The sequence below is a fragment of the Macrosteles quadrilineatus genome, unplaced genomic scaffold, assembly GCF_028750875.1.
Source record: "Macrosteles quadrilineatus isolate MER2022 unplaced genomic scaffold, UCM_ALF_1.0 Scaffold_8__2_contigs__length_117827958, whole genome shotgun sequence".
In the NCBI taxonomy this organism is placed as follows: domain Eukaryota; kingdom Metazoa; phylum Arthropoda; class Insecta; order Hemiptera; family Cicadellidae; genus Macrosteles; species Macrosteles quadrilineatus.
This window is the reverse complement of record NW_026542601.1, coordinates 74,087,096-74,105,534: the sequence shown is the minus strand read 5'-3', so window position 1 is coordinate 74,105,534 and position 18,439 is coordinate 74,087,096. Positions and strand designations below refer to the sequence as shown.

At 34.1% G+C, this 18,439-nt stretch overlaps 1 protein-coding gene across 1 annotated transcript in view; it reads right to left on the bottom strand.

Moving 5' to 3' along the window:
- The window catches only part of LOC129000014 (protein PFC0760c-like), a 46,038-nt gene that overhangs the window by 10,358 nt on the left and 17,241 nt on the right, over positions 1-18,439 (bottom strand). The window contains exon 3 of the mRNA XM_054426858.1: positions 6,670-7,071. Within this exon, the coding sequence (XP_054282833.1) occupies positions 6,670-7,071 (402 nt within the window). The remainder of the gene's footprint in view (positions 1-6,669; positions 7,072-18,439) is intronic.

Sequence of the window (18,439 nt, the reverse complement as noted above, 5' to 3'; positions counted from 1 at the left end):
ATGAGAGGTTACCCAATAGGTGTTGTTATTAAAAAATAAATCACCCCCATCCCCTAACCTGTTAAAGGAGTTAACAAATATTGTTGATGTAAAAAATTGCGGAACTTATGTTAACAATCAATTCCACAAACAGAATATTTCTATCTATTTCGGATTTAAAAATACAGATTTGTATCCATATTATTTGTGAAATTGGCGCTTTTTCACATACAATAAATCACATTTTGTAATACCTGCCATTTTGGCTAGGGGTGAGATATCAACCTCGGGTTTGCGTCATTGTGTTTCTTTTGACACATCCTTCAAAATGAGGGGTTGCTATTTGAAACAAATAAGTCACCCCCTACCCCCTACCCAGTTAGGAAAATTACCACTATTCAATTCACTACAAATTCTCAAAGTTAAAAAAATGTTGTTGGTGTAAAAAACTACGGAACATTTGTTAACAATAAACGCCACAAACAGAATATTTCTATCTATTTCAGTTTAAAAAATACAGATTTGTTTCAATACTTAATTTACACACTGTATTTATGTGTACTTTACCCATAGATATACTGTATAATAACAACACTATTATTGTAAATTTTGTGTTGTTATTATATATCTATGGCTTTACCCTTACTGTATTATGTATCCAATAGTCAATGATTATACGTTGTAAGATGATCTCTGTAGTTATCTCTGATGTGTTACTGACTATGATCAGCTGATCCATACGTCAGGGTAATTTATTTAAAATCCCAATGATCAGGGACAGCTGGGTCCAGTTTCGAACCATCAAAAATTCTGATTTTTTAGGATCATACCATCGAACTGGTGACCTTTTGTTGTTTTGCGAGGACTATGACCTCTCAACTTGACGGCCACGGATCATTAATTATCCTACAAATGAAAATGGCAACATAATCTAGACAGATTCGACCATTTACGAAGTCAAGACTAATTCTGTAACTACTGTTACCTAGTCAGTTATAGCTGTCATAAAGCCTAGTCATCTTTACACAGTATGTTAACGTGTATTTATACTGGTGACGTCATGTTATTGGACGATTCCTAACCAATAAGATGATAATTTTGACTACCACACGCTCGATAAGTAGGCTTGTATGCCAGTAGGTGACCAAATTCGAACCTGCTACTGTACCTACGCGAGAGTCTGAGGCATGGCACGTACGTACTTTCTACGCACGGACGTACTTTCTACGTACGTCGGTACGCACCGAAGCACGTTCGACTCGTTCCACTTGAAATTCAAGGCAGCCTTCGTTTTCTTCTTGGGCATCAAACAATTTACGAATAATTTAATTCTTAGCGGTTGGTAGTGCTCGTTAGTTGACTTACATAACCTTAAACAGATACCCCTTGTACATTACCTATTGTAACGTTTCAAATTGTATTCAATATGTATACCATTTGTTAAACAATAGTACAGTTCATAAAATCAACTTGTGAAACATTCTTGTGAAGTTTATATCAAGTAAATGATCTGTCTGTTTGTCTTTCCGTCACGCCAAACGAAAAACCACTAGACCAACGGGTTTTGCTCAAATTTCACACAAAGGTACTATTCCGAGTAAGTATTTCAGATTCCGAATCGACCAAGGGTTCTGCCCTCAGGTTTTCAAAGTTATGGGATAGCGCTTGGGGATGTAAATATTGAATGGACTCCATGGCAACGAAAAGAATAGTTACAACCTTTCTACAACGATTACAGTTTACTTTTTCATATGTTTTTTTATTTTCTATTAGGACACATCTGACTAAAATAAATTTATTAAAACATTTGTTAATAGTGAAGAGGGTTTAATCAATACCCTCCGGATATTTATTAGTTTATGGAGGGTGAAAATATTATAAGGATAACTTATATCAGAAAATGTGGAAACAGCAACCAATTAATTTTGTGTTATTGTCAAATCCCAAGCTATTTACTTTCACTTTTCCAGTTGCATTGATGTTTATTGCGAACGACTAGTGTTTAATGAGTGATATAGTGAGATGACAGCTTTCTTTCTGATTAAACCTATATCGGCTGATATTTATCCAGGATTATTTACGAAAATCCTAGTGATCAGGAACAGCTGGGTTCAGTTTCGAATCATTAAAAATATCTTCTTTTCTCATGATTGAACTGACAAACTTCTGATTTTAAGGCGGGAACTGTATCCACCCAGCCACCCAGTAATGTTAATACAGTTAAGTCGTTTTTCTGTTTAACATATCTCCAATGCGTCTATCTATATGGTTATAACCCTACTATTATAACAAATAAGGGTTGTTACCATCACAAAAAACCTCTAGTTCAACGTTTCTCAAATTTCAACCAAAGAACGTACCTAAGAATAAAATCACTATCATGGACCTATTCCATTTTGATACCTATGTATATTTTTTGAATTTTGATACCTAAAACTATGTGCTCTAAAAGTTCTGATGTATAAAGTTTTGAAAAGTAAATTATTTTTGGTCAGAATCAAAATCAAAACGAAAAATTACACTGTTAACATTTGATTTGTCAACGTTTCTCAATTTGATATTCATTTCACACTTTTAACAGCTGATTTTGAATAATTAGACATTCTGCAATAACTTACTACGTTTATTGTCTATGTTTACCATTCTATTCATTATAGAAACACGTTACGTATCAGATTGAAAAGTGACTTGAATAGTATAAGCTTTGGAGTTGCACTGCTTTGAATGTAATACCCTTAGAAATAAAAATACACTTCGTTTGTCACAAACCAGACACTTTGCTCGTAGCTTTTCCAATGATAGTTTAATGGGTTAGTGTTAACAACCACAGATAACTGAATTGATTAGTTTACTAATTGTTCAGTTGTTTTTGATTTAATCGAAGATGTCATTAAGATGTCACCTGCATGGGAAAGAGCTGTAAATTCAGACCTGTCAAAAGTGTTATTTCAGATCCTTAACACGTAGAGTGCGGCCGTTCCCGATCGGGTACGGTGCTTGGCCCCCGTACGGTGCGTCCGTACCCCATCGGGAACGCTCGGTAATGCCTTTTGTATATCTTCGTTTTTGCTCCAGCGTCGGCCGAAAGCGGACCTATACGACGTTAGCGTGTAGTATGTGACTTGCATTTTGTTGTGGTGTAGGTTGGTAGTAAATTTCCCCGTAAAATCCCCGTCTGGCAATCTCAAAAGTCTTCTTTTTTTCCCGTCTTTTTCCCTCCATTTGGCAATACAATTCCAATGGGACCGGCTACGTTCCAAGCAGTGCTGCTATCTGTGGGTGTTTAGCGAACTACATCGACTCTCGTTGTAAAGCAGGACATCCCCTCACGTTATTTGCTATTCGTCAGACCAAAATTGAAAAGGCCAATCACACGCGGCAATCGGGTTTACTCGACGCTGAGGGCTGCGCCGCACTGGGGATACGCCCGCTATTTGACGTGCCGCAGCGAACGTGTTAAACTGTAAATACCTGTAGCATTGATATTTTAATTCGTGTCATAACACAGTTTACTGCACCCTTGATAGGTCCTCAAACACACAAACTTACAGAATAGAACAAACTTTCTAAGAAACAAATAATTTACAACTTATAGTCGTGGATCCTTAAAACAGGTGGCACGATGGGAGCGCAGCAAAGTAGAGCTGTGACCTTGGCCTTGACCTTGACAAGAGGTCAGTGACCTTGAAGGTCACCGCGGTCGTTTCTGGCGGGAAAGTAGCCGCGCCCTTGCCGCCACTGAGCCAAGTGGTTCCTACAATGGTTTTCCGCGTGCCTCTCCGCTTTCTCCAACATTAGTATTTTTAGTTAACTGTGAGTTTAGATAAATATTTCGGCTCTTACAGTGTAATAATTTAAATCAACAACGGATAAGCTAGACATAATTATTCCAATAAGAATTGTAATATGTTTTAACTGTCAATGTACCCACATTGTATACAGCATAAGTTTTATTCACGTGGACTTGAAATATGTACTTATTGGCATATAACTCTTTGTACATTCTTTTTAGACATGCATTGGAAGTCGTTCTCACAATAGCAGATAAATATATTCACAAATTAAAATAGTACGTTCTGATTGTATAGTACTAAAAAGCTAAAATGTTTACAAGAGACTTTGGAAGATGGAGTGCTATTTTGATCAAGTTTCCTAGTACTCTCAAACAATTATTTCGTCTATTTGTGCTGTCACTTTCTTCTGTAGCTGATGTGCTAAACTCCAGGAAAATTATATTTATTATCCTAGGCACGAACCTTGGATTGCTTATCACATTACTTCAGGCTAGACCTAGGGGTTGCGGCATTATCACTTAGATAAAATCCATTGGTAGTTTGGCGTATTTGAACCCGAGATCTCAGGGACCGAAGTCCCGCGCTCTACCACTAGACCAGCTCAATCCCCTAGATATTATTTACTTTACGTAGACTACTAACGTTTATAACTGTGAAATGCAGTTTTAGAAAATACTTTAAGTGGAAAAACAGCAATAACAATCACATTTACTTAATTTGGCGGTTTTCAAACGATCATCTTACTTCTCATCTAATCGGATACACTTTCTTCCACAATGTAATGTTTGTTTTGTTCCTCTACTTGTCGGTACAAGATCGTTCAGTACACGCAGGTAACGGGCCCAGGATGAGAACGAATTATGTAAATTCTCCGGATGACCGTGTTTTTGGAAATGATTATCCCCCGGTCCTCGGTCTCGGGCCGGTTTGTAACGGTCTGTCCCTCACGCTCCGACCTGGATAACATTGTTCGACTTGAAATTGAAATTTCTCCCATTGAAGCCTCTCACACGATCAGCTGATCCGGCGAGTGTCGTCAGCTGGTGGTGAAACTCGGGTTTCGTTTGAATGAATAAATGTGCTGCTTTTTATCAGTACTGTACATTCGTGTGCAAATTAAAACGAATGGATAATTTTACTTGATAAATGCTTACTAAACATTGCATATACATTATACACAGGCAACTTTATACATTACCATTCTCACGAACACCTTGGTGTTATTTGCAAAGTTGCAAAATAGAGGTGTGCAAAAGCAGAGTTACAGGTTTAAATTTATTTACAGAAAATAAATGTTTACTTTTACGTACACGTTCGATATGAGTCAAGTCTTTTAAGAGCGTTAAGATTCAAGAATTGATCAATATTTTACTATGGCTAACTACTTTTCACTCCTAACCCTTATGTGTTCAAATAGTTTGACTTCAGACTTAAAACGTGTCAGTTACCTTTGAACCTAGGCACCTTTGAACACGATATTATACGAATTTCAATATCCGCTGTATCTAAACTACACAATGCGATCTTTTGGCCGACGTAGTTATCTTCCAGTTGTCAGGTACTTACAACATTTACGTAAATGTTAGTAACAGTATTTCACTTTTTACCCAAAGCTAAAGGACTTTAGTAATGACAAATTAAGTTAATGAAACTGAGTCTGAATCCTTGTGCGTTGGATCGTTGGATCTCATGGTCGAATAATTCAACAAATTACATTCCTCAAGCCTACAAAAAGTAATGTTATACCCAATACGTTTTAATATTGTCATCTTTGTACGACAGCTCCCCTTTGATATGTTTTTGTACATTTTCCTTATGGGGTGAATATATTTGAATATACTATCTACTGAGGGTATGAAAATAATATATTTGGAAATTTCAAGTGACTCCGAAGGGTCAATACTCTCACGTGTTTCCAAATTTACAACTAATTTTTGTTCATCTCTATCTTTATTTGCCTCATTCCATTTGCCAATCTTTAATTAGCTTAGAATTGTAACTCTTTCTTTATGTGCATTGTGTTATTTCATATATACTACATATACATCTTACTCATCCTCCACCATAATTAGTTAAACGTTAGCTCTAGCAGGAAAGCGGGGAAATGGGACAGTGATGAGGGTAAATAAAAAGAGCAAATCTCGAAGGAAATTCATTTATAGCTTTAATATACAATGGAACGCTAAAGCAAAGATAGCTAAACTACATCTAGACACTACGAAGAATCGAACAGGTCACCTGGTGTGGGGGGTTTGTGTGAGGAAAATAAATTAAATAAATAAACACACAAATAAATAAATAAATAATAAGGTTTCTTAGTGACCCAGACAGGTTTGTGGAAATTGTTCTAAGATAATTGAACTGCATATAGGCTGTGTAGAGTTATCTAAGGTCAAAAGGTTAACTAACGTATGTTTAGCTTTGAGTTAAAATAATGTGTGGGCAAATAATTAAGATTAAATACATGGAATTGGTTATTGACTGTATCAATTGATTAATGGAATGGATTTAGAATAAAATTGTCAGACCGTAGTGACTACAAAATATAAAAACACTACGTGAATAGACAAATATGCAATGTTTACGTCAATCACTATAACAGATTAATCTTCGGACGTGAAGGTTTCTAGTATTTGTCCTCTTTGGTTTGCTGTTCCATCTTCCGAAGTAAGTTCGCAACAGAAACATACATAGAATAGTTCAGTCAAAAAGTCAACCTACTTCGGAACTCTGGAGTCCGTAACCCTACACAATCTGACTAGAACAGGACACAATCTACTTAAAACAATCCACAACTCACACAAACCCCAAACCTCCATATATACACGTCTCGTGGTAACTCAAGGACCTCCAAACTATCAACTGCTCCCCGGTATCTTATTGGTCTCTGACTCACGTGCGTGTTTCGCCTCGATGTCGAGGTCGTCGTCATCGTCGTCTTCGTCATCGTCATCGTCCTCTAGCACGTCGTCGTCATCGTCATCCTCGTCGTTGTCCTCGTCGGCCTCTGTCTGAGGCTGAGCCACGGGGGCGGAGGCCGCAGCGACACTGTCTCTTTCAGGAACGTCTTGCGTGGTCAGAGTCACCGTGGCTTGACCTGACTCCTCGGCAGATTCTTCGTCTTCGTACGCCTCTGAGTCTGAGGACTCCGAGGGGGCGGAGTCCGAGTAGTCGGCGACCTCCTCGGCTGCCTGAGCCACGGCTGCGGGCTCCGCCGGTGTCTGGACTACCGGAGTTGCCGCTGGCGAAGCTGATGGTTTCTCGTCATCTTCGTCGTCATCGTCATCATCGTCTTCGTCTGGAATCAAATAGTAAATTAATTAAATCATTGGCTAGAACTATTAACAAACTAAACACTGTTTTAAAATATTTCAAACTGCTTCAGTTGCCAGAACATGCTTTTTCTGGAAAGACAGCTGGTCTAGTTGCGAACTAGAGTCTCAAGATCAATTTGGTGACTTTCTTATAATCTACTAAATAACTGTACCTGTCGAATTCTTAGTATATGAGCACTATTTCCACTACCTTCACAAATATTTCTTTCGCTACACTACTGTGCAACCCAAAAAAGGAAAAAATTCCATCTTGAACTTTTATTTTACAATTTTTTTATTCCTTACATTCCCTATTTTGTCAAAAGCTCCTGAGTTATGATTTTCATATATTTATAAGACTTTCTTGCCTACTAAAACCTGTACATTTTTTATTTATACAAATATAGGCTAACCCAAAAGTATCAAATTTACTCCAAATTACAACACTTAAAAATCTCTTAGGTAGGGTTTAAATGGAATTAAAAACGTGTTTGATAGAACAATCCCAGAACTTTCCAGGTTAACAACCCTTGATATGAAATGATTCTTTGTATGCATTCACTTGTGGCAAGATTTATAACTGTAAGTTCATAGACCTTGATCACTATGTTAATGTGTAATTTTACTTCTTTTGAAGCTTCGCTATGCTAAGATTACTAATAAACCAGTTAAAATATTTATATTTCAAAACACCTAACTCAGCAAACACCAAATATTTCACACCTCATACGGATTAAATTAGCTACACCTTGTAATCTCAGTGATACGTTTTGTCAATCTCGTAACCAATGACCAATTAACTAGAACACAAACCAATGAAAGTGATTTGACACAAAAATATAATTTTAACAAAGATTGATTTGAAATGAATTAAATTTTAATACAATACCTTGATTGCAAGTTAATGTATCGGTTATAAGACAACGCAATCAACCAAGATTGTACACTTTGATATGTTTTTCTAGAAATCGTTTAGCTTGAGTGCACTCAGCTGATGAAAAAGACTGCAGAAAATTTAATGCCGTATGTTTGTGTTTCTATTTTTACACATTTAAACTTTTCAAATACAAGCTTTTATTATGTAAATCTTACTAATATTATAAATGTGAAAGTTTGTGTGTTTGTTTGTTTATTTGTTCGTTTGTTTGAAGTTCAATCACGCATTAACCACTGGACGAATTGGGCTGAGATTTGGCATGATGATAGGTCACATTCCTGATTAACATATAGACATATTCTTATCTCAAAAATCCTTTCGGGCTCCGCCCCAGGAGAAGTAAAGAATTTAGTCAGCTGTTTCAACTGAAAAAGTTGGTTCTATGATTTGCAAAAGCATTAAAAAGTTATAATATTCACCAACAGGGTGCAGCACTATTATTTTTTTGCATTTATGAAAACAGCTAATTTGAACTGAACAGCAGTAAAAAACTGTGATTAGCAATGAGAACTGTCAAAGTAGGATTGTTTACAGTTATGTTTATTTTTTTATTTCATGAATAATTAGTGATATTTAGCAATTTTTTTATAATTTGTTTTTATCTATTGTTTAGGTGAAGTGGTAGAACATTATGACTATTGTAGATGTGTCATACTATAGTATACTGTAAATTAAAAGAAGCAAATTTTATCAAACTGTGTCCTCCCCTATTGCAAACGCAAAGCTTGAGTATAACTGGAATAATCATTTTATACTTATATGCCAACCCCGTACGAAGGACGGGTATGACTTCTAGTTACTCATAAATCCCTTTTGTATCCCAAAAATTGTAATAGGTATTAGTATTGTCCGTTTTCAGGTACTGAGCATCAGACTGATAAATTATGTTGAATTTGATAATCTGGATACTTAAAAACTAGAATGCCTAACGTGTCACTTGTCTAATAAAAACGCATTAGAGTTTGCCCTTCTGGAATTCTGCGGGGGACAGCCTCACACTACATCTAACAAAACCATATTTTTCAAATCTGGCTAAAAATTAAAAATTTCCAGTCACAAAAAGCTTTAAAGACCTTTTCTGTTAATTCACAACAACTTGTGAAATGTGGTTAGCTTAGGTTGGTTAGTTTAGGTTAGGTTAGGTTAGGTTTGATTAGGATAGGTTAGGATAGGTAAGGTTATGTTAGGTTACGTATTTCTTTCTCTATGTTTAACTCTATACTAACCTAACCAAAGTTTAATTCACTACCAATTCCTAATTATCTATTGCCCTACAAACTAGTGATAGTGAATTAAAGGAAAAGTCCCAACTTGGATTTATTTCAGATATTAATTATACCTCATCCAACCATTGTAGCTCAAATCAAAACCAGGCAGCTGGAGGTGTAAAAAGGATTCGTAGAAGCGTCGAAATCGATAGAAAGTGAAGAGACTGAACAATGAGTGACAAGAAACCGATAGAGAGTTGAGGAAGAAGTTAATTTGTGTTACAATCGCAAAACACCACTGACATCGTGAATACTGTAGAACTTCTGGGAGAGCTCAGTTTCGGGAAAAATCACAGCCGGTTAGTATTGTTGTAATATTTTTTGACTAAATTAACTTTTGTTGAATGTTAAATTTATTAATTCTCGAAGAAGAATTTATGGTAAAACATTTATTCAATTAATTTGTTTGTTTATTTGATAATACAATGATTACGTCACTTATTAAAAAAGTTTGTGTAAGTAATGTCATGAAAATTCTAAAAATAAACTCAACATGAACCAATAAACAAAAAAGAACGTGCATTTTCCACTATTTTACTAGTGGTTAGAAAGGTATTTAGTCCTGAAATGAAATCTGCAGTACACAATTTTGAAGCGACATAAAATGAAACTGGATATAATTTGTCCTAATTTGTTTAAGGTTTTACATCTAACAATGCATGATATTGTATCTCCAGAATGCGTTATCGACTGTCCTAAATAGCTTTTTGTAAACCAATTGTTAAAATTATATCCATGCATTTATGGCTATCTTTAGCGTTTGGACGTAGATAAACTTTATACTTTTCTGCAATCACTCAAAGTGGATTAGAGATTTCTTTAATTCAAAGGGCGAGGTGTTGACATGCTGTGATATTAAAAGTGTCATTCATTTTAAATCTTTATACCTTGGTCTTATATCAAAGATATGAAAGTTTATATCCCATTGACGTTTAAGGGTGCTATTGCAACCTGACTTCTGTTTATATTATGTTTTAGGTTAACATAGGTGGAGTATATAACATGGTTAAATGTCTTACACACCTTGGCAGCTCATCCATCCTGCCAGACAAACGTAATTGTATTTCCGTTGTAGCAACCAAAAGGTCTTATTAAGTTGTACAGCATAGTATGAGATCGTATGCTGGAAAATACTGTTTTATTTTCCCATCCATAATTACTTTTACCATAGATAAAACATCCTCCTCAAGCTTTTACTTATAAATTAAACTATCTTCATCCTTCAATTGTTTTAGCTCAAGCAGATAAGGAGGTGATGTAATTTTAAGTCACAGTGAAAAGAGAATTGAATGTCATGCGAGATATAAACTATACAGGTACACTCCTGTGGCATTATATTTTTTTAGTTTGTTTTCTATTTATATTTTATTTTGCTCCCCAACCTACGAATGTTATTACAGCACTAGTTTCTATTTTGAGTTGACGGAGTAATTTGTTTATGTTTATGATTCGTTTTATGATCCGCTAATATCCGTGGTAAACCTTCAAATTTCAAATCATACTTTGTTATTTCAAATATTATATTTTTAAGGCGAAATAGATTAACTATATTAATTTTTTTAGTAAAATGCGCACGGAAAATGTCTACATTAGTTTAAATGTTTAGAAAATATTATTTTGGAGAAGAAAGTAAGTTAAAAGTAACTTTAACGAGTCAGACGGGTGAGTAGTGGCAGTGGCACGTGTTGCAACAATAAGCGTCAACACTCAACAGCTGATTGTCACGGTCAGCTGTTCCTCACAGCAGTGTTGCCACTGTGACAGCTACAGCAATCAGTGATACCAACCGTAACAGCCGCTCTCCGCTCTCGTTATGAAAACCACATTTACGGTAAACTCGACAAATAAAGTCCAGGTTTTCTCCTTTTTAGTGTGGGGTTTTATTTGTTGGAAACGAAATATAAAATAAAACCACTCGTTGTCCCTAATTTCATTATTCTTACGATTTCGGATCTCATAGTTTCAATGTCAATTTTACCCATTTTTAAGATCACGATTATCTAACACACAATCAATCAACAATTAAATATTCCACCAATAACTAAATGTTTCAGGTATAGCCCCTTTCTGGTATAAACTATTCAGTTTCAAACGCCTTTGTTTAACGATCATATTTTTTTACAGTTTACGCTCTTTTAACTTCTTAGTATGTACCTGAAGTCGTAATACTAAGTAATATATATACGAGAATAGTTTTAGTTTAAAAGTGTGAATATAACGTATCTTTTTAATTAAAAGCCCTTCTGTTTTCGATCTGTATTCAAAAACAAAATATTAAGTGATGCGGCTACGACTATGATTTATCAGTAGAGACTCTAACTTTAAATTCCCAGGTTATTATAAAAGTTATAATTGTGAAAAGTCCCTAAATTGTTCAGGTCTTTTTTTTTTTTTTTTTTTTTGCATAAACAAGTCTTATAGTGTTTGTTCATGTTGTATCACGCATTTCGTAATATGTTATTGCAAGTTTTAATAATGCAGTTATTCCAACGGTTCTTGGGCAATTATATAAAGCTATTTTTTTACTAGCCTGTTTGTTTACAGTACAATATTTATTATTGATGCATGATGAAAGTTATGAAAAGTAAGATCAATAGGAGTGGAGCTTGTGCCCAGTTATCTTTTGATCCTTAAGTGCTTGTTAAGAAACTTGTTTGAAAGAATATCGTTAGGACTACATCCTTTTGAGACTTTTGCAGTTCAATATATATATAGACTACAAAGGCATCATTTTCCCTAAAATGCTCATTTAAAATGAAATCACCGGTTTTTTACTCTCTCAAATATTTCATAGTATAGGCCATATTTCGTGTAGGCTAATTATTTATTTGAATGAATGATACATATTTAGACTTATATTACGAATAAAATGATATAAAAATGATAAACCTTAAAAATGATAAATGATACCTTTGATAATTAGGTGAAGGAGAACAATGGTTATGCGTTTGCTTAAAGAGGGGTGGAAAAACATACTCATGGATGGGAAAAAACAGATTGAATTAAATGTTTTAGCTGAATTTAAAATCTTTGGTTTACTATAGTGTATTTCTTAATATAATGTGTAAATAAGAACAAATTGGTTTCAATAAAAGTTATAAAAAAATTTGTAATTTATGTTTCCAATTGATGTGTTGTGTAGTAGTCGTGAGCATTTTAGCCAATTGCCTTTTTCATTTAGGTACTACCATGAATACTTGACTACATATTTTACTGATTAAAATACCAAGATATCGTAAACAGTGAAAAAAATTTATATAAAAATTTTTATCTTAAATTTATTTTTCCAAATATATAAAATAATCTTTAATGCTTCGTTTTGCAGTACCGATATTATGCAGCAGTTTTTAAGCGGACGGTATTTAAGTTGAAATTTAGTATCAACATGATGGAGGGAGCCTGAACAATCTGATTTCAAGAAGATGGGTAGCAAATCCTAAGAGGCCGTAAATGGTAAATTTTAGAAGCTTTGAAACAGATGGCATATAAAGGGTCGGACCAATAAAAGCTGTTAAACTTTTTTTAATTTTACAGAAAGACATTGTCTATTAGTGTTTATTAATTTTTGTTTCAACGCTTTTGGTATTTTAAACATATTTGTAGCGGAACAGTCCAAACCCTGGTCTTGCCAACCAGACGTGTCGCGGACAGTAGTGTGTATGTGCAGAGGATGAGGAAGACACGTCTCTACAGAACGAATCAATCCTTTACCGTTACTTCCCCTGCCTTCCTACACTTGCACCTGACACACAAAACTAATCAGACGTCCCCTTGTTATCTCTAATGATTATAATCACTGTTGGTCCAGTATAGGTCCTTAAAGGTAAACAAGCTATCGAGAAAACTATTAGAATGCTCTCGTTTCACAAGTAACCTAACAGTTTCATTTTGGTCGTGCATTAATTGCGCCAAGCCCAAGCCAGGAAGTGGTGAGTTTCCGGCATAAGAAATGTCATTGTTTACGTGTTATCCTAACCTAACCTAAACTAACCTAACTTAACCTAACATAACCTAACCTAACATAGCCTAAGCTAACCTAATTAACCTAACTTAACCTAACCTAATCTATCCCAACCTAACTTAACCTACTCAAGTAAGTTAGGTTAGGTTAGGTGATAATACAGTCAACGAGGGCCGCCACTTGGCGTGGCGCAGTTAATGAACGAATCGGGTGGCTCCCTGGAGTAGTAGTTGGCGATATTCAGGAATACCCGACTACCTAACTCAGGTCAGTTGGCACAATTAATGCCCGACCTTTATTTTATCCATACATAAAAAATGAATGTATTTGTTCATTATCAACTAATATTGTTATCATAAGTTTACCAACACTTATTTAATCTCACAACAAATAAGCATCGCACTGTGAAGGCATATTTCACACTTAGGGCAAACAATTTAGCTTATCGCAATTTTATATCGTCTTTAAAGTACTGCATGACACCAAAACGCAAAACACTTTTACCGCTTCCAATACGGGGTTTCCCGAGATGGGGAATCTCTTCCAACAGAACATGCTTACTATAAAATTAAAACTAATAATGCAATTAAATTAGGAAATTTCATGGACTTGAAGTGGTTAAACAAAACCAATGTACGTCACTTTAATGATAAATTTGAATAGAAAACAGATTACATTTGTACAAGAGTTTTTCACAGCCTGAATACGTCTATCAATTTATACATGTACATACATACATGCTCAGGCTTCCCATCATATTATCCTTATGGAGAAAATATTTGTTTACATTTGAACATATGAATACTTTGAATCTGCTCTAGTAATTATGGGAACAGCTGGTTATATTTATTAAGATGAAATGAAAATATTTACATTATTTTTGTGGCTTGAAAAGTGTTTTGCTGCATTAATAGTCAAACAAACTAAAAAAAATCAAGACGTACTCTATTTGTTTTGGTTTTTAAGATCTGTGTGGTCTGTGAAATATGTTCAGAATGTCAATGTCAAAGGAACAATTATTTGCTAACGAGTTTGATCTATTATTTGAAGGGATGGCTAATGGCTCTGCCTTCTCCTATCACTTATTAACTATTTATAAAATTGGTGTTCAAGAGAGAAGAGCAGAAGCTTTTGGTAAGTACAATCCCACCCATTCCTAGCTAGATATAGTATTCTGCAATGCCACAATTATGCAATTGCAGAATGATAGCCTAAGTATGTTGTTGTAAAATCGGAGTTAAAGTATTTGTCGGATTAGTAAAGTAAGAGTTATTGGTTGAAGTAAATTTATTACTTAACGTTATTTTATGATACATAATACTTTTAAATAAAGTTATGGTGTAACTGACTGTACTGTTGGAGAATTAGGTCGCCTAACTGAAAAGAGATACAGCGGGGATAGTATCCTGGCCAAAAACATATTTTGAAGGTGGTTTTACGTATAACTGACATACGCATAATATACAATATTTTATTAGTGTGACAAGTCCAAAAGCTTAGCCTAAACACTTAATGGACTTTTCTAGTTTATTACCAAAGTAAAAAAGTAACTATCGAACCAATATTTAAGGGGTTTTAATATAGATACCGGGTTTATAAACTATACAATTATATTAGGCCTATAGCTCAAATTATTTGGTAGGTAGAGAAAAGGTTTACCCATAGTAACTAACTAGTGTTGGACCTTTCTCTTTCAAAAATATAAACAAATAACAACTGAGTCAAAATGCCAATAGATATTAGATTAGGATACCTTACTTCTCTGTGGATAAAGATATTTTCTACTTTCACTTACAAAGTTTTCAGTTAAATATTGGATATTATACTTATCGTGTTTGCCTCATGATATTGGTATGACGATAAAATCAAAATAATGTTACCAATTAAAAACCTGTAAAGCCTTAAAATTGTGAATCAAGGAATACTTTTATTTTTGCCAAAAGGTAAAGTAGTATATGATATAAAACGTGATTTTAAAATAAAAAATAATCAACTTGGGATAATATAGAATACACCTCATTCGAGTCTCATCAGAATAGTCATAAAGTACGACTACACGATTGCTAAATAACATATTAAAATATTTTTTTTATATTGCAAAATTTAAAATTGCATAAATAAATAAAAAACACGAGGAAGTTGTAGTACTGTTTAGTCAAATGGAAAGTTGAGAAGGAAGAATCGTGCTACTTGTCTGTTTCCAGATATCGGGCAGCTGACAAGTGATGCATTTTGGTGGGAAATTGGCCAGAACAGCTGTTTAGTGGCTTCACGGTCATCTGTTGTGGATAGAGAACTAACCTCTCAACTGTTGTCGGTTTGTTGTGATTGGAGGGAAAGCTATGCAGTACTGATTTGCTTTCCAAAGTGAGGTTTGCAACAGTAGTATGTATTACTTTTGTATCATAAGTATTTTTTTCAGTGTAGTTTAGTTAGACCAGAGGTACATTAGAACCATAGATAAACATACTCCCTTAGTAGATTCTCATCCTTGTGGATCAGCTGAAAACGATTGTATTGTTTTGTTAGTTCCGTTCGGTGTTGTGTAGAGGTTGTGTTTTGTTTACAATTTGTTTGTTATTTTAGTAATTAAAATCCTCGTTCAACCAAATAAAACTATATAATCATAAACAATAACTCGTACCCTAGTTATATAACCAAACAGTAAAGCATAAATCATTAAATTAACCCTAGAATAATTAATTTCGTCGACATTAGCGATCAGTGTCACAAACATGAACTAGACACGAAAAACTAGTTCAAAATGTACAATGGGATGAGAAGTCTACTCGTGTTGTTAGTACTTAAGAAAAATATTTTACTTTGACAAATATAAAATTTAATAAATATTTAAAATATTGTAACCTATTATCAGTGTTGCTCGAATTCCTCTAATCCATGCACCACTCAGATTTATTTTGTTTTATTTTGATTTATTTTGACAATAATTAGTTAATAATTTATTAATTATTAACTAATTATTCGGCCTTTCAATGCGAATGTCTAGAAAGATGCTTTTGATCTTTCTAGCAATTAAAGTACTTGTCTAGGTATGTAACTACACAGTTAGTCTCAAAATATGTTTAGCCTATCCTATACTTAACCTCTTCTACTAGACACCTTTGTTTCTACACTACATTCTGGGCCCTTAACTCAGAATTCGAACAAAATTGTTAGTGTTCACTTTCAATTCAATAATGGAAACTGTTTCATTATTTGTACTTTTAACGACACTGTATCTTGCATACATTGTGCCAATGTACAAATCTGGATTTAGAATTATATAGCGTATTTCTAAAGTTAAAATCTACAGTAAACTTCACATCAAAGCTTGTTGGATGTTTTCACAGTGACGTATCATTGTCAAAACCAGTTCATGTTTATGCAAGCCTTTATTAAAAATAGGTTTCATACATTCTATAATTCATGGAACCTATGATTATTCATGGTAGTCTTTGCTTGAGCCATATTAAAAATTAGGTAAATGTATAAATTATATTACAAACCCACGTCTCTTTGCCGTAACTAATCTTTAGGCGACACTCGCCAGTAAGGGAGGAAACGAAACATACATCCTAAACTCTCCCCTTCCCTCTTTACACGACATGGTAGATAAGATCTGGTTAATTGCATTAGTGCATTAAAGCAGAGGTTTTCGTGTATGTAATTAATTCTGGGGTATGTAAATGTAAATATAACGTCAAAGTATTTATCAATTTAATTAATTTCCTTTTAGTTGGTATCTAGTCTAATACGACGTGTCGGTAATGAATTTTGGGGCATTTATATGTAAATATAACCTCGTATTAAGTATTAATTTATTTAATTCTTTTCCTTTTAATTTACTTCTAATGTTTCTAATCCTTGGCATCAAAATCACAAAATATATTTTAATCGGGGTTATAAAATCTCTTTGGAACTTCCTTTTTATGTTGAGGTAAAACGGTTTATTTATTAATCACAACCTTTCCCAATAATTTAACAAATACATCTACGTTGCGAACAAATAGTGAATTTACTTTTTGCTTAAGAATATTTTGTCTGCATTCAAATGAATTCTGCCAAAGGTAACCCTCGAAACCATTTTTCACACTCAAATTGACGAAAACGTGTTAAGCCATGTGATCTTTTTAACTCTGAAATGTTATCGTTAACTTCCTGATTGTTTTTGTAAGAAGTATTGTGTGTTCATTCTATATACAGGAGGAAGTGTCTTAAAACTAACAAAGTTAAAAGTGGTATTCACAAAGCAGTAAACAGTATAAAGCAGTGTTCGAAAATGAAAGTGATCAAGTAGCAGTAAAGCAGGTCAGGGTGATGGGAGTTTCCGAAATTCTTTCACTTAGTGAAATTAAATATCAAATCAGTTAATCTTTTAAAGAAAAGGGTATACAGAATATGAGTTTGGAGAATTTTAAAATTACAAATCTTTACTGTAGGATTCTTTATTTGATCCAATCAAGTACAAATCGTGAATGGAAATCCCAATAGAATTTCGGAAAACCCGTCAAGGATTCAATAATATTTTCAAACACGTGCTTTGTATTTTTTTTATTAAAGTACAAAAGTATTACAAATAATTTACAAATAAATAAATAAATAAATTAACAGTCTGTTTCGTTTGATTTGAAAATATTATTGTTGATGGAACAGTGGTGTTTGGGCAGTGTGGGCAGGTCGGGTCGTGGTCGGGTCTTTGGTATTATACACGTTGATGACGTCACTGTACAGTCCGCTCAAGCTAAAACAGACACATCAGTGTGAGATGTATAGTCACAGTCATAGAGTACCTATAGACCACAAAATACGTCATGGCTAAATAATTATGTACATAAATGCACGTGGAATTGCCTAAAATTGGGTGCCTAAAATGAAAGAGCCTCTAGACTATATGTTTAACTTCTATCATGAGTGTTCTAGAGGAAACTGCCAAGATAAACTGTACACTTTGGTAAAAGTAAATCGAATGAACAATGCAAGTTAATAGGAATATAAATGGTTACAGTATTGACAAAAAAAGAGAGAAAATGAAAGTAAAAATTGAATATATATGACAAATAGAGGAAAAGAATGAATGTAATACGTTACAAGTAAAATGGCTATACAAAAGTATTAGAGATAAGATGAAAATGTCTTGTCTCATGTGAGAATCGCTGTCAGTAAAGAAGATTATGTAAAAGTGTTTA